At 41.7% G+C, this 24,800-nt stretch overlaps 1 protein-coding gene across 3 annotated transcripts in view; it reads right to left on the bottom strand.

The window, feature by feature from the left end:
* Positions 1-24,800, bottom strand: part of PXN (paxillin) — a 1,651,517-nt gene that overhangs the window by 739,288 nt on the left and 887,429 nt on the right. For 2 of the 3 annotated variants that reach the window (XM_044068585.1, XM_044068584.1), the window contains exon 6: positions 23,104-23,248. In XM_044068585.1, the coding sequence (XP_043924520.1) occupies positions 23,104-23,248 (145 nt within the window). The remainder of the gene's footprint in view (positions 1-23,103; positions 23,249-24,800) is intronic. The other variant, XM_044068586.1, reaches the window with a different exon arrangement.

The raw sequence follows: 24,800 nt of genomic DNA, 5'->3' as shown, positions 1-24,800 counted from the left end.
GCTGCATTGGGGGTGTGTTTGTTTTTTGTTTGAGGGCTTTCAATAACACAAAGTTTTTTAAGATCCGACATGGGCTCAAATGGTTATGACAAGAAAAAACTGTATAAAATATCAACCTGCAAAACCGTGTATGCATGTAACACAAAAGCTGGAACTAGACTTTTAACAAAAAAGCTGTTATACATAAAAGGTGTAATTAACTTTTTAGGACCATGATGCTTTCTTTAACATCTTTAAATGTGAATGGTCTCACAGATAAATACAAAAAGGAAAGAGAATTGAATGATATTTAAAAATGTAGAGTGCAAATAGCTATGTTACAGGAAACACACTTGGAAAGAACAGAACATGTGAATTTGATAAAGAAGGGCTTTCAGGATGGCTATTTAGCAGGATACCTAGGCAAAGGAAAAGAGGAGTACTTACATTAAATGCAGGAGGAGCTCCAAAAGTGATAGAACATGATGAAAAAAAGAATAATGGCAGATTTGTAGTATTAAGGGGCTACTGGTAAGGGAGGAGGATTAGATTGGCATGTATTTATATTCCACCTAAATCTGTCATAACGGAGCTTAAGAAAATGCTGGGAGAAGTAATCACTTTCAGCAAGGAATATTATTTATAGGTGGGAAATGGAATTTGATTTGCAATAGTGAAGATGTGTCTGGGGGCCCAGAAGGGAAAATAAAACAAAGGAAGATAGATTTTTGAAGAAATTTATGAAAACATTTGGCATGGAAAACATGAATTGAGTACTAGGAGTTCAGAGTGAATTTATGTATCATTTCCCAAGATATAAAAACTGAGCTAGGCAAGACAGAACTCACATTTCACAGAAACGTGCATTTAACTGAAATCTTAATACACACCCAATAACTATTTAAGATCATGCACAAATAATAACTAAAATAAAAGCATCAAGTGATGAAATATAAATGAGACACTGGTGCTTTCCCACCTATCTGCTTAACAGAGAGGAATTTAAAGAATAGGTAGTGGACGTGACAATAGGAAGAACAGTCAGCAGAGCTAGCTGGAATTTTGTAAATAATTATATGTTATCTGAGAATATCAAACTGATTTATACAACATGCTTGTGTTTCAAATGTATTAGAATTGTATGTCATGTGTATATCAAACTGATTTGTACAGAGGTTTGTGTAGAAAAGGTGTTTGTAAAATGCTTGTGTTTGAAATGTATCCACAGTGTGCCCTACTGGAGAGAACAAATATGTACATACGCTACTGTAACTGTTAAATCTATATGTTTTAATAGAGCAAACTGGAAGGTTGACCTCAGTCCAGCAACCGTTAAAATATATAGGAAATTAAATCACTTTACAGGCTAGGCCATAAAGTAGGTTTCAGTGCAGCCAGAGTCATAGTCTGTAGCAAAAAGCTTTCTGTATTGTCTTTTGGTTGAACTAATTACTACTCTGGAAACACGGAGGTATGAAACTGCACCTGCCACAGATCTGAGCAAAAGCCCTTGAGTGTGTATTTTTACAAGTAGGTGCTAAATTCTGCCAGCTTCCTGCAATGGGGGCTGCATGGGAAATGTAAGTCAGATGACCAGAAGTGATGTCATTCTGCAAACTATCCCAGAAGTCATGTTTTATATATTATTTTGAGAAGTCTCTTAGTGAGACATCGCATTCTGTGTTCTGTCTTTGGCCTGACAACAAGGACCACTTCATCAAATCATCTGCCTTGCTCTATTAACAAGGGAATAGTAACTCTCTTAGATTCATCCGGGAATATAGTGAAGCTTAGTTATCGTTTTTCTTTATTTGTCTGAGCATGCCCTTCGATGTTATTTTAAATATTTCCTGTGATTTTAACTCTGATGTCACTGTGAATATATACTTAATAAAAGAACAAGAAAACGCTAAATATATTTAAACCTTTCACTGTGACTGATCTTTGTAGAGATATTTAAGTTTTCAGAATATCTGCATATTTATTTTGTGAAACTGTGTGGATCACTCCTAATAGCCTTGCTTTTGGTCAAACTACCATTTGTATTAATATTAATGTCACAAAGCAAAATTGGGACACCCTTTGTTAAGGGTCTTAAAGTAGCTGGCGAGGGGTTCTGGTGAGAGTGATAACTACCTTACAGTTTGGGCAAAAGGGGACATGGCTAGTAAACCTGTGCCAGTCTTTTCCAGGTGTGTGTGTGTGTGTGTGTGTGTGTGTGTGTGTGTGTGTGTGTGTGTGGAACCAGCCCCAGGACTGACTGTGCTCCCTGTGTGCTCTTAAGGGAAATTGTGCTCGATTGTGCTTGATGCAGACAGCTGCATCTGGAGTTACTGTGTGTGTGTACCTGTCATCCTCCTGGTGAACAACCCCACTGGTGCCAGTGGTGAGAATTCAGGCTCCTTGATTACTGGCCCAGAGGTGGGTCGTCACAGTGGAAATTATTCAGGAGCTACTGGAGAAGATAGACAGTTCTGAAAATATAGCTAGGGAGTGGATAAAATTAAAGTGGAGTTTAAAAATAGGGTGGAAATAAAAGAAAGGAAGATATGGTTAAGAAGCAACAATTATTTAGAGGGACTGACAAATGTTAAAGTATTGCAAAACAGGGGAAATCTCAAGGAACAAGAGGAGGAGCAACTGCAGAATGTTAAACAGAAAATAAGGGATTACCTTGATAATATGCATGAGTTTAGAAAAACAGCAGTTAAGCAAATATACTTTGATAACTCTAGAGCACAAAACCTTTCAGCACAAAGATTCAGGCAACAGAAAATAGAAAGGGCTATAGCCAGTCTTAGGATGCCTATGACAAGGAAGATAAACTATCCTGTAGAAGAATTAGAAATATTTTGGAAAGTCTGTATAAAGCAAAGAAATATAGAAATCAAGAAAAGGTACAAATGGAAATGTTTATGGATGAATAAAATATGCCAAGGTTACAGGCAGATGATTCTCAATTTAACAGTCAGGATAAGAGGAATTGAGATAAAAATGGTTATGTAAAACCAATCTACAGGAAAGTCCCCAAGAATAGATGGTATTCCTGTGCAAGTTTGGAAGCTAAGAGGGGAAAAACCTGATAAAGATCTGAAAGGTTTTTGTTAACAGTAAATGTAAGAGGAGTGGAAGCACCAAGATCCTGAATAAAGAGGTTATAGGTGGAATACTTTAAGAGGGTAAAGACTGATCAGATCCAGCTTCATACAGGATACAGAATACATAAAAAAAACTGAGGGTCCTGGCATCCACTCAGAATCTCCTAAAATAATACCAGTTTAAGGATCTCCTGAAAGAACATCTAAAGTTGATGACCCAAGTCAGGGAAGAAACAGGTTCCAAAACACTGGAACAAGACAACCTGCCCAAGGTTCTCTAAATGAGTTATTAAAACCAACAGCAGCTTTGCATACAAAGAGCTTAGTAATACACAGAACTGCAGTTCAGACAAACGGTGTATTCATTTTGTGGAACAAAATTCTAGTTGCTGAAGATACTTAGAATCAAACAAGTTACAAATTATATAAATTTAAAAGAAACAAAAGTATGGAAACATCAACGCAGATACACAAAACACTTGCAAAAGGATGGTTTAAAGTAGTAGTCAAGTAATTCAACCTGACACCAGGAATGGAACAATGTTTCTAACATATCAAGGGAATGAACACCTGGATGCTGCATCAGTCTGAGAATGCATGCTCACTAACAGTGAAAACAAAGTTTTTGTTTTTTTTTAATGGGGGGCCTATGTTCTGTGACCTTAAGGGACAATGAAAGAAATATTAGTCTTGGGCAATAGTTGCAATTATCTGTTAGTCAGGTAGTCAACAAAGCAGGCAGACTTGTCTGCTGCAATACAAAGTCAATTGCCCTCCACTGACAAACAGTGGTACTTCTGGATCTTCAACCACAGTATGTTTCATTAACCAAAGTGCTGTCTGAAGTAGATTATGCTTTGTGAAGAGCTCATGGTAATTAGCTGAAGGGTGCATTTCAGTTAGACTGCAAGCTGAATTTGCTAATGGCACTAAGAGTTTCTGAGTCTGGGAACCTGGTCCATTCAATCCACACTTGGAAGTCACATTAAACTTCTATACTGACTGTGCGAAAAAAACACAGCCATCCACAGAGTTTACTAGGCAAGGGGAAAATGGAAGGAACTTGCCACATTTTTCTTCCACATTTCACATGCACACACAAAATCCTACAAACAAGTTATAAGCCACCAATCTACCCAATACATGTCTTTTTGAATGTGGGAGAAAAGTGGAGAACCCAAGAAAGACCAAGGATGATATGCAGATTCTGTACAGAAAGCCCTCCAGCCAAAAAATAAGCCGAAGAATCTCTTGATGCAAATTGACAATGCTACCCACTACTCCACTGTGCCCACACATGAGGATCTGGTAAGCCTGGTTATTTTAGAAGACTTAGGAATTCTTATATTAACGTGGAACACAGAAACTAACAATTAATAATCACAAAGACTGTTTCCACATTTTTTGCTTTTTTTGGAACACACAGCTACATTTAGTTACTCTTTTTGGCACCGACACGTTTTCTGGGTTCTACCTCTTGCACATCATGTATAACTCGGTTTGGAATGAGTTCTGCAACACACGTCATTTTGTCAGCTTTAAGCAGGAGCAAGTTACCAGCATAAGGAAGTATTAATTGGTTTTCAGGAATATCTAGAGGGAGTTTAATTTTAAGTGAACTGGACGTGACCAAAGACAGATGCCAGAGGTACTCCTGTGGTGAGAGAAATTAATACCAGATATGGAAGTTTCATTAAGAATTTTAATGGTACCAGAGAGGTAATGTATAAACCACTCAACTCGTTCCTTTATAAAACTCCAAAATGAAAGCCTAGAGGCTGTAAAGTGAATGACTATAACCTCAATGACTTACCAGAGATGAATTAAGAGGCTACCACTGTTTAAAACCTTATCCCTGTCAGGAAAATTAGTTATCAGTTGCATGGCATATGACAATGAAGACAATGAAGGCATTTCTAAATCCATATTGTGAATGGCAAAGTGGATATTTATTTATTTAATGTACTTAATTATTTATGCCTTGTTGACTGGGTTAGTCCCCACTGTCCCACTAGCCCAGTGGCCTCTTTTCAAGGAAGAGCCAAGGTGGTACACTGTACAAGGGAATCTGGGACCTTTAACATCCAGCTGAGCTACCACCAAGGCAGCTGGGACCTCAGTTTAAGGTCTCATCATAAGAACAACACACTCAGGAATGCAGTTCCTTCACCATGCTGCTCTGCAGTGACAGTATTCAAAATGAATCCAACCACAAAGAGTGGGAAAAGAAACCACAACCTTCTGATTTTCCACTGCCAAAGGGGGGGGGGGTGTGCTAGCGATTGAGAGAGCGACACTGCCCAAGCCACTGACTAGTATTGTTTACAAGGTCACGGGCTTGCTTTATAAGCAAGTTTCTCAGAGATTTTGGTAGGGAATGTATATCACAGAGCAGGGCAGAACTCAAGAGATGATTACAAACTGTGCATTAGAATTAGTATGGTGGTTTCTCAGTGTGCTAGGAACCTGCAGAAAGACATTAACACTGAAGATGTAAGCAATGAAAAGACAGACCTTTTAATAAAAGCTAGATGCAAATCTCTTGCTAACTTGAAAGTGTCCAATCTTTTAAGCATAAACTATAACTTCCTATTAAAAGTGAGGAACACAATTTTTTCCACGCAGATTAGTCATTAACCAGCCTTCATCTTCAACATCTACCCCCACCCATAAACTTTGACTTTTTTCAGAAAACTACTTATTAAAACAACCTGAAGAAGGCTCCTGTATTAAATGTAATGTTTGACTCCATAATGTTTTATATCAAACAAGAGAGGAAGATATTCTGATATTTAATGGTAAGGAAATCCATAACACGTCTCCCCTGCATACAAAAATATTACGCTTAACTTGACAGTAAGCAATATGTAATTTGATCAATAAATTGCTGTTCCCATTATTAAGGTGATCAGTAAATGCAACACTAAACGACATATTTTCATTACTGAGACAATTGATGGTGATATATGTGATGTCCCACCACTGGATAAGTAATCAAGGACCCTCAAACCTCACCACTGCCAACAGTGGGGGACGTACATAAAGGATGACAAGTACACACACACTATTTGCAGATGCAGCTCTCTTTATCAAGTGCCATTTCCCTTAAAAGCACACAGACCACAGTCAGTCCGGGGCTGGTTTCTCTCTCTCTTTCTCCAGATCCCCAGTAAGACTTCCCACTGGCACAGCTATAGAGTTGAGTCATTACCCAGGGTTCCAAGCCAAGTCATTCATCACTGTGTCCAACCAGTGTTTCGCATCCCAGCCCAAGTAGCCGAAATGCACACTCGGAGATTTGTTTTACACAAATGCATACACAAACCTGGGAAAGGCTGGCACAGGTTTACTAGCTATGCCCCCTTCTGTCCAGACTACAAGGTAGTTATTGCCACCAGAACCCCTTTTCAGCTACTTTAAGTCCCTTAACAAAGGGTGTCCAATCTTATGGTATACTGTTACTATTAATACAAAGGACAGTTTGACCATGAGCAAGGCTATTAGGAGTGGCCTGCACAGTGTCACCAAATAAATATGCAAGTACTCTCAGAATTTAAATATCTCTATACAAATCAGCCACAATGAAAGGTTTAAATATATTTAATAATAAATAATAAAAGAACAAAATACTAAATACATATCTACAGCAACATCAGCATTCAAAATCACAGGAAATATTTAAAACATTGCAGGACAGTTTCAAATAAAGAAAAACATCTAAGCTAAACTTTGCTATATTCCTGACTGTATCTAAGATAATTATACTATTCCCTAACAACTTAATTCATCACTGCAAAGCAGATGTGTGGTGAATGAATCTTCTAGCTGATGCTGTCAGGTCAAAGACAGAATACAGAATGCTGTGTCTCACTCAGACTTCTTAAATGAATATCTCAAATATTATTTCTGGGATAGCTTGCAGAATGACAATTTCTTGTCGTCCGACTATCCCAGGTGAAACCCCCATTGCTGGCATCTGGCAGTATTTAGTGTCTACCTATGAAAATACACAGACAAGGCCTTTTCCTCAGATCTTTGACAGATGCTGGAAGTCATAAAATAATAAAACATTTCCAAGACAATACAGAAAGTTCCTTAGCTTTAGACATTGTGTCTCCTTGCTGCCATAAAGTAATTTAATTTCAGCTATTTTTCTGAAACTTACTAGACTGAGGTTAACCTCCTGTATTTTAGTTCCACTGTTAAAATATATACATTTACAGTGTTACAATAGTGCATGTATAGTACATTTCTGTTCTTTTCCAGCAGGGCACACTGTGAATCCATTTTAAACACAAGCATTTTGCAAACCCTTTTCAACACACATCTAAAGAAACAAGTTTGATGTATACATAATATACAGTTCTAATACAGTTGTAACACAAGTACCTTACGCAACTCATTTTGATATTCACCAATGACACAATTTACAAAATTCCAGACAGCTGAACTGGCAATATCTCCTTTTGTGACAATATACTTTCAGAAACTATACTAAGTATACCTGATATAAACTCTACCCTAACATTTACAAATATTGTCCACGTCACTGTTCAAAAAGAACCACACTGCTGTTTAGTAAACCTGGTCACGTCCAACTGCTATTAACCTCCCCAGCCCCACTACTATCCCTTCCCTCTTCTGTACTCTTTGCATGGCACACTGATGTGTTCTTTCAATTTCTTGCCCATCAACAACTCAAGCAATAACCTTTCTTTTATTACCTGCAAAGCCTGAATAAATATTGTAATTTACTTCTCTTCACTTTGGATGTGTCGTTACTCCTCCTATCCACTAAACAAAAAAGCAGTATTCTGACTTTGGTTTCTTTGTCTAAATTTGATCTTACTTATTAGTTCTTGCCTGTTTCAACACGTTTAGTCTGCTATACGACTCCACATTGTGCTTTTGTATGAATTAAAACCATACCTTAAACAAGAGGGTGGAATAAAATTTTGAGTGATCCCTTTAAATGACTTTTTACTTATAGTTTGTTTGCATCACCGATGCCAATGTGATGTCATCAGAAATGATGTAGAGAAAGAACCATAAGAATTGCCTGCATGCTAGACAAACAGGAATATGATGTTAAATTTTCTTTAAATCCAATGTCAACAAAAAGGATTGTGGAAGTATCATTAGAATAAAAAAGATTTGCAGGATCAACATCTTACAACTTGTAATTCTGAGAAAGGTGTTGAGAAAAAAAAAGTCCAAAATAGGTTTCCCAATTGCCCTCCCTTCTGGGGACTGGATACATTCTGAGTAGAATGCTCTTTTACACCCCCCCCCCCAGAAGAGGGGGCATACATTCTATTGTGCTCCGAGTGAAAAGGTCTCAAAGAATATGAAGAACAACATGAATCTGACCTAGAGGATGGTGGAGAAACTCTGAAAGGCAAGGAGGAGTAATCCAAGACATTTGCAACTCTTCTGGATAACGGATAGAAACCATTTTCCTGATGTTATGGATTGCCAGGTTGGAAAATATAAAGATAGCTTTTGAAACAGAATAACTTGGGAATGGCTGAGGTGCAGGGGACAGAGACTGATAAGTCATAATGAGGCTAGTTTGTCAGGAAAGGAAGGTTTAGAACTCTAAGAATCCTGCTGAGGCTTGTCCTGACCTGTCCTTTGTATTGGATCTTATACCCTTGTGAGAAGGATCATGTTCTTTATGAAAAATGGGACCAGCCTTGGTAGCGCAGTTTCTCTGGCACTTGGGTACAGGAGAAATATTTGCTTAAAATCTTCCATGACCTTACCTTGTCTATCCAGACAGGAGTCCAGAAGCTTAGCTGTGACATCCTCAAGCAGAGACATGAAAATCTGTAAGGAACAGAATCGGTAGCAGCTGCTCTAAAACAACCATCGGCAGCATCTTAGTTGTATTTAATAAAATGTCTAGCAACCTCAGAACCAGAGTTAAAAGATCATGCAGAAGGTTTAGTATCAGAATCCTCTGAATCTGATATGATACAGGGCGCAGCCAGACAGTCTGAGGTCTCGTTCAGAGACATGACAGATGTCCACGTCCAACTCAACAGCAGGTCTTGAGCTTGAGTCAATTTTTAGACTTTATCAATGGAGGGACATCGGCAGACAAGGACTCATAGGCCATCATACCTTTGGTGGGCTCTTTATGATTTTGATTCTCAAAGTAAATCTTAAACGACAAACTGCTACATAAAGTCTTAGGTACAAAAGACTGACAAATAGAACAGTCCCTACTGTCATTTTCAGCGCCTTAAGAAATTATGATTCCTGTGAGGAATCTGCCTCTCACAATCACATTTGACTCTCTTCTTTTACATGTGCAAAACTTCTATCCACAAAAAATAAAGGGGAAAGGAGTGTCCCTAACAGGGATACTTACCTGAATGGCAGAGGAAGTGGCATGAATCGTGCAGCTGATGGACTGAAGTTGAAGCAATGGTTCAGTACTTGAGCTGACAACAAGAACGTTGAGGTAACCTGTGCCCATATAACCTTTGCCTCCTTCAGGATGAAGTCATACTTCTGACTTACTATGAGAGATGCCAGCCAGGCTTTTGTATGCTGGCCGGTCACACAGTTACCCTTGGCATGATATCCTGTTAGAAATACTGCAACAGTGAGTGAAGGAAGCATTAGTACTAACAGCAGTACTGCAAAAATCATTAAAGTTGAGAGCAGAGAGTTCCAGTAACAAAGGTAATTTCTTAGCCTCAAGAAATGGGTAGCTTATAAGTACTGGGCTGTGCTTAAGACTTTAAATTCAGTTGACAACCTACAGGGAAATAAATGGTCACTAAAGAATCAATCTGAATAAAAACTTGTATACATCCTTCTGGTAAAATAGTAAGAACAATGACTAATAATAAATCATCTCAAGTGAGGCTTGGTCAGACCTAGTGAGGTCACCAACAGAAAGATCAGTTAAGGCAGTATGATGAGTTAACTACATAGTTAATTAAGGTTATAATCTCTAAGCATAAAGCTGCTTTACTTGATCTATGGGGAAAGGACAGTAATGCAGCTATCAAAATATGTAGGGTACATCAAGAACATAGTGAATATATTAAGAACAGAGTGCTTCCTGCAGTATAAACAGGATTCCTAGCCAGCAAACTGCTGTACTAACCTTAAAGCAAAGAAACAGCACTTGCTTGAAGATTTTTTTTTAAATCTGCAACATCATGCCTATTCTACCAGGTCCATTTTTTTTGAGCAAGCAGACTCTTGTGTAAAATGGATACAGGATAGTCAGGCTTTAGCTAAGCCTTGGAAACAGCTAGAACTTCACGAGTCCAACAGACAAACTTTACAATAAATACTGCCAAAGTGGAGAAGGCATACTGTAGTACATTTGGCTGAGTGGTCAGTAGTGAATATTGGTAAATGGGATTCAGAGAGAGAAGGTAAGTTAAAATCTGAGTTATCGGTAGCCATTTGAGGAGCAAAAAAATCAGGCTGGAATCAAAAAGACCAGGATTAGACAATATATGCTCAGCTCTAATAGTGTGTAATAACACATTGCATCAAAAACCCTTATTACTTGGTGAGATTTTTGACAAAGTAATAGTGGGATATCTGAGAACTTGAATTTGATCAAAAAAAAATAAAGATGAGGTCTTGGGAAGAGTATAATATTACTCTGAAAAAGACAGACATAGTACAGTTTTGTACCTACCATAAATGTAGATGTCCGAACTGGATAGCATCTGCAGCCATAACAAATGGGTTGTCCTGTCGTCAGGCAGCCCTTCGGTCGGCCGGATTCCAAAGTCTGGGTCTGGCTTCGGCTGATGTCGCACTTCACCCGACGTCATCTCTGCTGGTCTTCGGGTATAAAGGCATCAGCCGACGCCATTTTCCTCAGTGTTTCTTGCCCCAGATGCCAGTTGCCCTCTTGGAAAGCTAAATTTGGATAAATGCCAATGTTTCCAAAAAAAGTAGAAGGCAAACACAAAAAATAAGCATGTATGTACATATATACAAACAAATACACCATAAGAGACTCCCCCCCCCAGCTAGCTATTAGGAGGGTAAATACCCTAGGAGTACCACAGAGGGGAAGGAGGGTGGGTAATCCCGACTGCAGATGCTATCCAGTTCGGACATCTACATTTATGGTAGGTACAAAACTGTACTATGTCCTTCATGGATGCATCTGCAGTCATAACAAATGGGTAGAATACCATAGCCAAACTAGGGGTGGAGGAAGAAAAATTATGGTGTAGTTAGGATCCCTTGCAGTACAGCAGTGGCAAACCCTGCTCGGGATCTTGAGTATAGAGGTAGATTATAATGCTTGGCAAATGTATGCACGGAGGTCCAAGTAGCCGCCTCAATAATGTCCTTGGTTGCCACTCCTCGTAAGAAAGCTGTGGTAGTGGCTGTAGCCCTTGTAGAATGAGGTCTTATGTTCTGTGGAATTGGTTTTCCATGGTAGGAGTAACAGAATCTTATGCAATTTCCTATCCATTTGGAGATTGTCTGTTTGGAAACTGCTTTTCCTTCTCTTCCTGTTGCATAGGCTACTAAAAGCTGGTCAGTTTTTCTGTTACCTTTGGTTCTGTCCAGGTAGTAGCGTAACTGCCTATGTACATCCAAGGTATGCAGCAGTCTTTCCCCCCTGTTCTGCGGATTGGGAAAGAAGGTAGGTAGGTGGATTGCCTGGTTTAAAGACACTCTGGATACCACCTTAGGCATAAATGTATGATTAGTTCTCATGGACACCCTATCTTGATGGAAGATTAGGAAGGGTTGCACTGCCATTAAGGCCTGTAGTTCCGAAACCCTCCTTGCTGAAGTAATTGCCAGTAGGAAAGCAGTTTTCCATCTGCTGTTGCTGCTGGTTCAAACGGAGGGAGTGTCAACTTTTCTAGCACAAAGTTCAAGTCCCATGCTGGTAATGGTGGTTTCCTAGGAGGTTTTACATTCTTGATCCCTCTGAGGAACTGCCTGAGTAGAGGATGCGAAAAGACAGGTGGATCGAAGCTGTATTCTGCTGAAATAGCTGATGCATGTATCTTGATGGAGGAATAGGACAGGCCTGTATGTAGAAGCTCTGCCAAGTACTCCAGGATGTTAGCAATATCTATGTTCGACACATCTTTTCCTCTTTCAGTACTCCAAATGACAAACCTTTTCCATTTTCCTGCATAGTTCCTTCTTGTTGAAGGTCTGCGGGCTTCAATGATAATGTCTTTAACCCTTTGGGATAGGTCTGGGTTAGTTGCTGCTATGTGAGGTTCCAGGCAGTTAGTTGCAAGGTTTTTAGGTTTGGATGCATGATGTTGTAGTTGTTCTGAGTTAACATCAAGGGCATCAGGGGTATTGACCACATTCTCCCCCGAGACATGCTCCTCAGCAATGGGTACCAGTGTTGTCTTGGCCAATTCGGGGCTAACAGGATTATCCTTGGACGTTCCTCTTTGATTTTCAGTAGTACCTTGTGCATCAAGGGAAGAGGTGGAAATGCATATGCTGTGAGGCCTTTCCAACTGAAGGATAGAGAGTCCACCTTCCATGCAAGTGGGTGGTATGTCCTTGTACAGAATTTTCTGAGTTGGTGATTGAGTGGGGATGCGAATAGGTCTATTTGTGGCATTCCCCATTTCTTTGTGATGGCCTTGAAGATGTCTGGGTGTAGCATCCATTCGTGAGCATCCGAGGTGGTTCTGCTTAACATGTCTGCTAGGGTGTTCTCTTTTCCCGGCACAAATATTGCCTGTAGCTGGATGTTGTAGCTCAGAGCCAGATTCCAAAGGTCCAGAGTCATTCTGCACAGGGGGTATGAATGAGTGCCTCCCTGTTTGTTGATGTACCACATGACTGTGGTGTTGTCTGTCCTTATCATTAAATGGCCTTCTTTGAGGAATGGTCTGAATTTCTGGATTGCTAGTTTTACTGCCAGCATTTCTTTTTGGTTTATGTGTAGGTGCAGCTGGTCTTGAGTCCACAATCCTTGTATGCATTTGTCCAACATATGCGCCCCCCAGCCTAGGTCTGAGGCGTCCGTTGTGATGGTTTGGTTTGCTTGACAGTTGTGGAAGGGTAAGCCTGGGTTTGACTGGCATGCTTGAGCCCACCATAGGAACTCCTGTTTTAGGCATGGAATTAGTGGGATTTTGGTTTCTAAGCTGTGCCTGTGTTGAGACCATAAATTCTTTAGGTACCACTGTAGCTTTCTCATATGCAGTCTGGCATGTGGGACCAAGATTATGCATGATGCCATGAAGCCCAAGGCCTGCAGAACTTTTCTTGCTGTTAGTTTGTTCTGCTTTGTTAATGCCAAGAAGTAAAGAGGGAGTTCTCTTCGGCCTTCTGCAGTTAGGAATGCCATTTGTTTTACTGTGTCCAATTCCGCACCCAAGAAAGTTCTTATTTGGGATGGTATCAGCCTTGACTTTTGAAAATTGACTGTGTATCCCAGGGCTTGTAGTAAGCAAATGACCCTTTGTAAATCTGTTGTCAGCTTGCTTTTGTTGTCCGCTTGTAACAGGCAGTCGTCCAGGTATGGATAAATTTGGATTCCCTGTAGTCTGCAGTGAGCGATTACTGATGCCAGGCATTTTGTGAATACTCTGGGCGCAGTAGATAAGCCAAAGGGCAATGCTGAGAATTGATAATGCTCTGATCCTGCAAGAAATCTGAGGTATCTTCTGCAATTTGGTCGTATGGGGACGTGCAGGTATGCCTCCTTGAGATCTAGAGTTACCAGCCAACACTCCTTGCCCAGCATGGGAAGAAGTTGCTGTAGGGTCAGCATTTTGAATTTTGGGACCATGATGTATGTGTTTAAGACGGACAGGTCTAGAATAGGTCTCCAACTTTTCTCTTTTCTTGGTACTAGGAAGAGTCTGGAGTAGAATCCTTTGCCCTGTTCTGTTATTGGTACTCTTTCCACAGCTCTCATCTTTGCTAATTCCGCTATCTGCTGTAGAGCTTCTGTTTTTTGATTTGGAGGTAGGTTTGGCATTCCTCTTTTTACTGGTAAGGTGTGGAAGTGGAACCTGTAGCCTTGGTCTATGGTTTGCAAAATCCACTTGTCTTTTGTGATATAGTGCCAATTTTTCGAAAATAAGGCTAACTTTCCACCTAAAGGTGCTGCTATTTGCTCCCTGGTAGGCGGTGTCAGAGCCAAGTCACTGTGATTGTCCTGTTGTAGTGGCAGTGGTTGTGTCTGTACCTCGGTTATTGCCTTGCCACTGTCGTCCTCTGTAGGCACCTCCTCTGGATTGATTTCTGCCTCTAGAGCGTCTATTCCTGCCTCTTTGGGATTTTGAGGAGTCTGGAAAGGACCAATTTTGGCAGGCCAGTTCCTGCTAAACCTTGGTGGCTGAACCTGTAAGAAATCTTTAACTGTTTGTACAGATTTTGCCTTCTCTTCCATTTTCTTCATTACTTGCTGAGCAGGTGTACCAAATAGACTGGCCTTATCCATAGGAGCATCTAACAGCTTTGCTTTAACATGATCCGGTAAGACCTGTTCTTTCAACCATGCATGCCTTCTTATCACTGTGCCAGTCATGGCTGATCTAAATGAAGCCTCCAGTGCATCATAGCCACATTTTAAAGAATGGTTACTAACCTGTTGGATGTTATTCACCATTTCTAATACATATTTCTTATCTAAGGAGTCATCAGAGGACAGCTTTTTAGTTAACTGATCAAGCATAAACTCTTGGTATTGGATCATATGAAACTGACAGTTTAAAGCTCTAGCTGAGAGAGTAGCAGAGGTGTAAACTTTTTTCCCCCATCTCTCTAAGGACCTGGATTCCCTTTCAGAAGGAATAGGGTTTTTTGCTGAGGTCGAGGCTACTGCCTTAGGCCCCTGGGATATAGTTTCAGGATCTGCAAGCGGGGCCTTGTATAGGTGGTGATGAGTGTCTGGCACCTTGTAAAATCTATCTGGTTTGGCAGGGGCTGGAGGTAAAGAATCAGGAGCAGTGCAAACATCATTAAATGCATCATCCACAACAGGCAGTACAGGAGGTATAGCTAAGGGCCTATGTTGTGGTAAGTGTAGAAATGTCCTTAGCCTTTTTCTGGAATCTGAGAAGTCTTGTCCCTGCCATTGGAATTGATCTCTCATGGCATGTAAGGTTTCCCCCAAAGGAAAATTCCTCTGGTGGAGAGGCAGCTGGAATGGATTCTTCAGCATCGGAGTCTTCATATGTAGAAAAGGGAGCCTCTGGCTGGTCTGTAATGTCTGCGTCATCCACAGAATCATCAGAGGACACTGGCTCGGGGGGCTCTGCTCTAGGTCTCTTTTCTGGGGGCTGAGAGGCCCTGTCTGGGTGAGATTGTGATCCCCTAATTAGGGATATTAAATCCTCTGCCAGAGTAAGCATTTGTGAACTTGAAGTGGGCCTGTGTGAGGGGGGCTTAACAGGCACTGATTTAACAGATTTGGCTGCTTTAGCCCTGGCAAAGGCCTTAATAGACATGGCTGCAGGAGGCCTAGCAGCACCACGTGCTGGGGTAGAGACATCCAAAGGGATGGTGTCTGATAAATCACTGGGAACCACAATTGTAGGTATAATTTCTGAGGCCGATTCAACTAAGGTAGCAGGAGCCTCAGTAGTAGTCATGGATTCGGCTGAGGATTGACCGGTATTCTCGGTTTCGGCCGAAACCGAGACACTCGCGGCTTGCTTAACCGTGGTTTCGGCCGAAACCGCGGACCGCGAGTGTCGGTCTTTTTCTTTGCGTTTTTTAACAATTTGGGTAGTCGGAGGATCCGACGGCATGATGTACGCAAAATCTGAGCCGAAAAACTGTTCAGCAAACTCCGACCGACGCCTAAGCGTTCGTCGGTTGAAGGAAGCACAGGCCGAACAGGCTGCTACGTCGTGGTCTGGGCCTAAGCAAGGCAGGCAGTAAGAGTGGAAATCTTTATGAGGTATTTGTTTCCCACAAGTTAAACAGTTATTGACTTTTTCTGACATCGGCTGAGGCAAGAAAGAGTCCCCAACGGGTACTTAGCTTTTAGAAGTCTTCGAAGTAGTATTCGGTAGTAGTAATCTCTGGATCTGACCGACCGGCACTTGCGAACAGCTTCTGCTTCGGGCGCCACGCGGTAAGAAAGACTGAGGAAAATGGCGTCGGCTGATGCCTTTATACCCGAAGACCAGCAGAGATGACGCCGGGTGAAGTGCGACATCAGCCGAAGCCGGACCCAGACTTTGGAATCCGGCCGACCGAAGGGCTGCCTGACGACAGGACAACCCATTTGTTATGACTGCAGATGCATCCATGAAGGATATCTGCCTATGTAGTCAACTTGGGCTTCTCTTGCAAAACATGGTGTACTTCTTAAAGAAAAGTCAGAACAGACTGCTGTTAGTAGCTGCCCACTTTGAAAGTAAGACAAGGGTAGTTTTAGTATGTAGGGGCATCCCCTTTGGTGAAAGAAAAAAAAGGACAAAAAAAATGCACAGCACATTTGCTGACTTGGTGTACATTATGGCAGTCAGCACTATCTTACAGAATGCACTGGCAGTCCACACTCCAGTAATAACAGTTTGAAAATAAGGCAGTGGGCCACTCAATTTAGGTAACAAACATACATTAAGCAAAGAGTAACTTTGAACATACTTCAAAAACTGTAACACCCTAATAACACACTAATACTATCAAAATGATATAGAGTAAGACATTTAATCAGTGAGCAGACAAATTAAAACAGAGAATGTGCAAACATGCTTAACAGTACCTCTCCTGACTAGTAACAGGAGTCTCACTACAGCAGCAGCACACAGAGAGGAATTTGTTGACGTAAAGGGAACAAAAAGAAATGGCAGCATTCTGTAGTATAAACAGCAAGCTACAATCCCTGAAACAGTCTCCCCCTAAAACACAAAATGACAGAAAGTGCTTAAACTGTACGACAACACCTACCTCGCAGTAACACTAACACGGACTGCAACTCAAAAGACATCTCCTGTAACAAATCTTACAAAGGCTGTCGGACATTGGGGCTTATGACTCTCAAGCCCTCCACATGAGCACTACGATGAAATTAAATTTTAATGAGAAAGCCCTCTGGTTTACAAACATAGGAGTACAGTCAAAGACAACTAAAAAGTACAGTTTTGTACCTGCCATAAATGTAGATGTTAGAGTGTTCACACTGCTGCGGTCATTACACTTGGGTTATCCTGTCGTCAGGCGGTCCCGCAGTCGGCCAGAGTTTCAAAGTCTTGGTCCGGCGTCAGTTGCTGTCGCTTCTTCCCTGACGTCAGTGCGCCAGGGGTATACAAGATGCATTGGATGCCATTTTCTTCAGTTTTTCTTGCCCCAGATGTCAGGTGCCCCCAAGAAGGTAGGCAATACATATTGCTAATCAAAAATGTACATACAAAGTGAAAACAATAGCTTCAGTTACCAGCAAATACACCACAAAGGTTGTATAGGATAGAAAGGTATAGATAAGCCCAGCTAGTTCAGACGGAATGGAGGGAGGGTAACCTGGACTGCGGCAGTGTGAACACGCTAACATCTACATTTATGGTAGGTACAAAACTGTACTATGTTCATCGTGTTACACTGCTGCAGTCATTACACTTGGGTAGAATCCCAAAGCTAAGGTTGGGTGGCTGGTCTATAAAGAGTTAGGATTGGCTATGAGGCCCTGCAAAACTGCAGTGGCAAATCCTGCTCTGGATTTAGAGTAAAGAGGCAGGTGGTAATGCTTGGTAAAGGTGTGCACTGAACTCCAAGTTGCAGCCTCAAAAATATCCTTGGTAGGTACTCCTCTGAGAAAGGCTGTTGAAGTGGCTTTTGTCCTGGTGGAATGTGGCCTAATGTTATTTGGGACTGATTTTCCATGCTGTGTGTAGTAGTACCGAATACAGTGTCCTATCCATTTGGATATAGTCTGCTTTGAGATAGCCTTGCCCTGTGATCCTGAAGCATATGCTACAAACAGTTGCTTAGATTTCCTGAAAGCTTTTGTTTTGTCCAAGTAGAAGCATAACTGCCTGTGTATGTCCAAAGAATGCAGAAGTTTCTCCCCTTTATTCTGGGGGTTTGGATAAAAAGTTGGCAAATGGATGGTTTGGTTAAGAGCCACACTAGATACCACCTTTGGCATAAAGGTAGGGCTTGTCCTTAAAGATACCCTGTCCTGATGAAAAATTATAAAAGGTTCCACTGCCATTAATGCCTATAGCTCTGAGACTCTTCATGCTGAAGTTATTGCCAGGAGCAGAGCTGTTTTCCATGATATAACATTTAGATCGGCTGTATTGACTGGCTCAAAAGGTGGTAGGGTCAGTTTTTCCAAAACAAAATTGAGGTCACAAGTTAGTGTTGGTGCTCTCCGGGGCAGTCTCTGAGGTACTGCTTTAGCAAGGGATGAGAGAATAAAGGAGGATCTGTGTTGTAATGTGCTGAAATGGCAGAGGCGTGGATCTTAATTGATGAGAAGGATAGGCCTCGGTCCAGCATCTCAGTTAAGTATTGTAAAATCTGAGGAATGTTTGGAACAAGAGGGTCAAGGCTTTGAGCCTGGTTCCAGATGCAGAATCTCTTCCATTTTTCTGAGTAAGATTTCCTGGTGCTAGGCCTCCTGGCCTCCAAAATGACATCCATAACAGCTTTAGAGAGAGGTGTTGCCTGTTTGACTAATGTATCTGCCATGCAGCCAGGTTTAGGGTTTTGAGCTGACCATGCAGGATCTGATTGTTTTGTTGAGTTAGAAGGTGTGGAATTTGAGGCAAAATCCATAGTGGCCCTTGAGCCAAGTTCCTTAAGATAGGGTACCAGTGCTGGCGTGGCCAGTCTGGAGCAATCAGGATCATCTGTGGTTTTTCTTGTCTGGCTTTTAGGAGTACCTTTGAAAGGAGAGGCAGTGGCGGGAAGGCACAAACTTTTAGGTTTTTCCAGCTGAACAAAAGAGCATCCACTTTCCATGCTTGTTTGTGATAAGTCCTTGTGCAGTATTTTTGTAGTTGGCAATTCAGTGGGGAGGCAAAAAGATCTATGTCTGGGCATCCCCATTTTTGCATTACCATGCTGAAGATTTGTGGATTCAATTTCCATTCGTGAGGGTCCATGATATTTCCGCTTAGATCGTCTGCCAGAGTATTTTTCTTTCCTGCCAGGAATTGTGCTTGCAGGTGAACTTGATACGTTAGAGCTGTGTTCCACAAGGTCATGGTTTGCCTACATAGGGGATAAGAATGAGTGCCCTCTTGCTTGTTTATGTACCACATTACTTTGGTGTTGTCTGTCTTTAGTAATAATTGTCCTGGATGTAGAAGGTCCTTGAAAGCTGTTAGGGCATTTTGAACAGCCAACATCTCTTTTTGATTGATGTGAAGATGTATCTGGTCTGTGGTCCACTTGCCCTGAATGCATTTTCCTGCCATGTGTGCTCCCCAGACATAATCCAAAGCATCTGTTGTTAGAGTTTGCCTGGCTGTGGGTTGGGTAAAAGGCTGACCCTTGTTTAGATGACATGCCTGTGCCCACCATCGAAACTCCTGTTGTAGGAAGGGAATCATTGGTATTACTGCTTCTAGACTGTGAGAGTGTTGAGTCCAAACACTTTTTAGGTACCATTGTAATTAATCTGGCATATGGTATTAGTAGTATGCAGGATGCCATGAATCCCAGGGCCTGCAGAATTTTTCTTGCAGGGAGATGGGACTTTTTTGCCAGTAATTGAAAATATTGAGTTAGTTGAACTTGTTTGTCTGGAGTGAGGTATGCCATCTGGGCCGTTGTATTTAAGCTGGCACCCAGGAATATAATCTGTTGCGAGGATACTAGTTTTTGACTTCTTTTCGTGTACCCTAGAGAAATTAGCAACCTTTTACAAATGCCAGATGCTGCAGAAGAATGTCCTTTGTCTCTGCTTGAAAGAGGCAGTCGTCCAGGTATGGATATATTTGAATTCCTTTTTGTCTGCAAAATGCAATTACTGGTGCCAGGCACTTTGTGAAGACCCAGGGCGCAGTAGATAAGCCAAAGGGCAGTGCAGAGAATTGGTAGTGCATTGTACCAGCTTTGAATCTGAGGTATCTTCTGCAATTTTGTCTGATAGGGACAATGCAGGTATGCCTCTGATGTCCAGAGTAACAAGCCAAGCCTTCTTGCCCAGCATGGGTAGAAGCTGCTGTAATGTCAACATTTTGAATTTCGGAATATCCAGGTAAGTATTCAGAATTGAAAGGTCTAGTATGGGCCTCCAGGCCTCGTCCTTTCTGGGGACCAGTCTTGAGTAAAATCCTTGTCCTTGTTCCTGTTGTGGTACTTTTTGAATAGCTCTCATGTCCATGAGGGCTGAAATTTGTTTTTGTGCCTCTGCCCATTGATTTTGTGGCAGGTCTGGCATTCCTTTTAGCCTTGGTAAAGTATGAAAGTGGAATCTGTAACCTTGAGACACAATATTCAGAACCCATTTGTCTTGGGTAATTGCCAGTTTTGAGAAAAAAGTGCTAGTTTTCCCCCTAAGGGGGCTTCCAAAAGGGACGTGCTTGGCATACAAAGGGGAAGTCATTGTGACTGTTTCCTGTAAGGTTGAGACTTGTCCTCATCTCCTTTTGGGGTTGCGGTGCCCCACTGTCGTTGTCTGTTTGAGCCTTGGGGTTGAGATCTGCCTCTTGTGCGTCTGTATCTGCCTCTCTGTGGCCTGTCTGACACTGGAAAGGACCAATTCCTTGTTGGCCAATTTCTGCTAAACCGAGGTGGCTGTACCTGTAAGAAATCCTTGACTGTTTGCATAGATTTAGCTTTATCTTCCATTTTCTTTAACACCTCTTCTGCCTTAACACCAAACAAGGTATCATGCTGTAAAGGAACATCCAATAATTTTGCCTTAACATGATCAGGATAACTCTGTTCTTTTAACCAAGCATGTCTTCGAATCACAGAGCCTGTAACTGCGGCTCTACAAGAGGCCTCTAAAGAATCAAAACCACATTGCAGAGTATGTTTTCTACCTGTTCAACTGCATGCAATAAATCCTGCATTTCTTTACAATCAAGAGCTTCTGAGCTTGCAAGCATCTTCTGTTTTAACTGAGTCATTAAATATTGTTGGTACTTAAGCATGTGAAACTGGCAATTTAAAGCTCTTACTGCTAAAGCTGCAGAAGTGTATACTTTCTTCCCCCCATCTATCCAAAGCTCTGGAATCTCTGTCGGAGGGTACTGGATTTTTTGCAATGGAAGCCTTAATCCCTTTTGGACCCTGTGAAATAGTTTCTGGATCAGCAGAAGGGTTTTTGTAAAGAAACTTGTGAGAGTCAGGGACTCTGTAATACCTATCTGGCTTGGCTGGAGAAGGGGGCAAAGAATCAGGAGATAAGCTGGATTCAGAGAACACATCATCCACAATCTCCAGCACAGCCGGAATAGCCAGGGGCCTGTGCTGAGGCAATAAGAGGAAATCCTGGAGCCTTTTCTTGGATTCTGAGTAATCCTGACTTTCCCAATGGAAATGCTCCCTCATGGTATGTAAAGTTTCCCAAAAGAATAATCCTCAGGAGGAGAGGCTGAAGGGATAGATTCTTCAGCATCAGAGTCCTCATAGTGGTGTAAAGAGTATCCCTGGTCTGAAGAGGAATCAGAGGAAATGGAAACCTGATCAGAGGAGTCATAGTCTGTATCCTGCCTAGGCCTTTTCTCAGGAGGGGGATGGGAACCCCTGATTAGAGTAATGAGGTCTTCGGCCATTTTAAGCATCTGTTTCTTAGGCATGGAGGACTGTCCAGGAGAATTCTGTACTTGTTTCTTTATCTTTAATGGTACCTCTGTCTTGGCTGTTGTTTTAATGGTAAGTTGTGAAGGTCTGAAAACACCCTCAGAAGCCGATGCCTGCTCAGCGGCTCCGGACCCATCTGAGGGATTAGTTTCTGTAGGCCCAATACCTTGAGTTTCCAGAGGCCTAGCTGTCTCCATGTGGGAGTCGGAAGCGGCCTGTGGCTCTGAGGTAGCGGGTGTCAGGGGCTGGGAAAGCACCTCACTGAGAACTGGCGAACCGGCGACTGGCCTAGAAGAGGTTTCGTCAGTTTTGGACCACGGATGCCTGTCTTTATCCTTGTCTTTGCGTTTTTTCGGTATTGAGGTCATCGGCTGATCCGATGGCATAGTATAATTGAACCTTCGGCCAAAGTAGTGCAAAGCAAAATGAAAACGTCTTTTTATAGTGTGTTTGTTAAATCTAGCACAAAATTGACAACTGGTGACGTCGTGATCAGGGCCTAGGCATGGAATACAGTAAGAGTGGAAGTCCTTATGAGGCATTTGCTTCCCACAAGAAATACAATTATTAACTTTTTCTGACATCAGTCTGAGGCAAGAAAAAAGTTTCCCCAACGGGGTACTTAGCTTTATTGAAGACCAGATCTGAAATTCGACTACGAAAATCTCAGGAGTCGGCCGACCGGCACTTGTGAACTGCTTCTGCTTCGGGCACTGCGCGGCAAGAAAGACTGAAGAAAATGGCGCCGGATGCATCTTATATACCCCTGGTGTACTGACGTCAGGGAAGAAGTGACAGCAACCGACGCCGGACCAAGACTTTGGAACTCTGGCCGACTGCGGGACCGCCTGACGGCAGGATAACCCAAGTGTAATGACTGCAGCAGTGTAACACGATGAACATCAGGCACACACGAATGGCAGACTGCCAGCCACAGTAACGCCAGAGAGAAGGAATATTACAGTGCTGACGCCAAGGATTTGATGCAGCAATAACTTAATTGAGTGTGGGGGAAGTGCTGATGAAACTTGCCCCAAAGAAAAACAGCAAATAAGCAGTGAGGACAACACTCCTAATCAGAGTACCTTTCAAACTTAACTCTTCTGTAATTTGTATCACATGATTCAAGTAAATTGCTACATTATCATCACATTTGGAATTTTGTGTGCTGATGATCTATATATTATTTAATCACCTGTTTTAATCTGTAATAATATCAAAAATACTCATATTCAATTAATACACCACTAATCAATATGAACTAATAAAAACAAAACAAAAAAAAAAGATAACAGCAGTAGTACACTGGGATTACACTCACAGTGCTCTGCACCTTGAAATCTGACAATGATGCCATAAGTTCATCCAGTTCCCGAGTTGCTGAAGAGGCAGAGATACGAGCTTGCTGGCTTGGGGTGACACGCTGAGTTGTACTTATGTCGCTCTCTATCACAGATGTAGCAGGACTAGAAAAAGTATCACGTTATTAGAAATGTGATATTGTAAGAGTACGGAATTCACAAACACAAAGCAGGAGTACAGAAACAACAATCTGTTATTTATGGAGGGCAATACATATCAGCCATTATTAGGGAGACTAACAGAAATGGATGGTATGAGGACACATGAGGAGAAAGTACAGTTGTGTTAAAATCTTACTTACCATAATAGTAGGAAGTCCTTTTATCTGTTGCAGTATTAGGTACAAAAAGGATGCTCCGCCCTGAATAGCTTAAAAAAGATCTTGTTTATGCCGTACATCACATTTATGTTCCCCTCACAGAAAGTAGGGCATAAAAGATGTACGGATGCAACTACCTAGAACTGAACTGCTTCAGAAAAGAACATTCGTCATAGGACAAAGGAGTCCATGCACATCCAGAAGGAAAAAATGCAGAATAAACAAGGGGGTTGGAGGCAAACACTGCAACAGTGAAGAGAAAGACATCTACTGGTGTGATAAGATCTTACACAACTACACTATGTCTGCCTATATCACTGTTGCAGTATTTGGTACAGAAGGGAGAGTAAAAAAGCTCAAGAAACAGAATGGGAGGTGGAAGGCTGAGAATAGCCCTCAACAAACCCACATAAAATGGTTTCAGGAAAATCTGCTCTGGCCTTAGAAACCATATACAACTTAAAATGCTTAGTAAAGGTGTGCACTGAAGATCAAATAGCAGCTTCAAGGATGGAATTGGTGTCCAATCCTTTGACGAAGGCACCAGAAGAGGCATCAGTCCTAGTGGAATGAACTTCTAACAGAACTAGACAGAGATTTGCCATGAAAAGAATAACAAATGAAAATAGACTTGGACATCCAGCAGATGGTTTGCTTAGAAACAGCCAAACCCAAATACTTGGGATGAAAGGAAACAAAAAGCTGATCAAACTTAAGTCCTAGTTTTATCCAAATAGTACCTGAGCTGTCTGTGCAAATCCAAGGTATGGAGGACCCTTCTCAGTAGCAGACTGCAGAGAAGGGAAAAAGGAAGGGAGTTGCACTGACTGATTCAAGGATAGCTTGTTTTCTACCTTGGGCATAAAAGAAAGATTAGTACAAAGGGGCACCCTATCCCTGTGAAAAAACAAAAAAGAAGGAATGAATGGCCATAAGGTCTGGAGTTCAGAAACCCTCTGAGCAGAAGTAAGAACCAGCAACAAAACAGTCATCCAGGTACAATGTTGCAAAGAAGCAAAATCTGCAGGCTCAAAAGAAGCCAGAGTCAACTTATCCCAACCAAAATTAAGGTCCCAAGGAGGAGGAATAGGCTTTCTTTGAGGCCTAATATGCAGGACACCTTTAAGAAATTGCTTGACCTCAAAACAAGAAGTCAAAGGAGGATTCAAGGGCAGACAAGCTGAAATGGCTGACAAATGGGCCATCACGGAAGAGGAGACCAATCCAAATTGGAGCAACTCGCACATATAAGAGTGGACCAAGAGGGTCCCCCACTCAAAAACGGTCCTGTTTATGAGCATGGCACCAGACAGAAAATCTCTTCCATTTGGACATAA

Source organism: Protopterus annectens, chromosome 4.part0, assembly GCF_019279795.1.
Source record: "Protopterus annectens isolate FY-2018-M chromosome 4.part0, PAN1.0, whole genome shotgun sequence".
NCBI classification, from domain to species: domain Eukaryota; kingdom Metazoa; phylum Chordata; order Ceratodontiformes; family Protopteridae; genus Protopterus; species Protopterus annectens.
The sequence above is the reverse complement of the archived record's forward strand: the minus strand, read 5'-3'. Positions and strand labels throughout refer to the sequence as shown.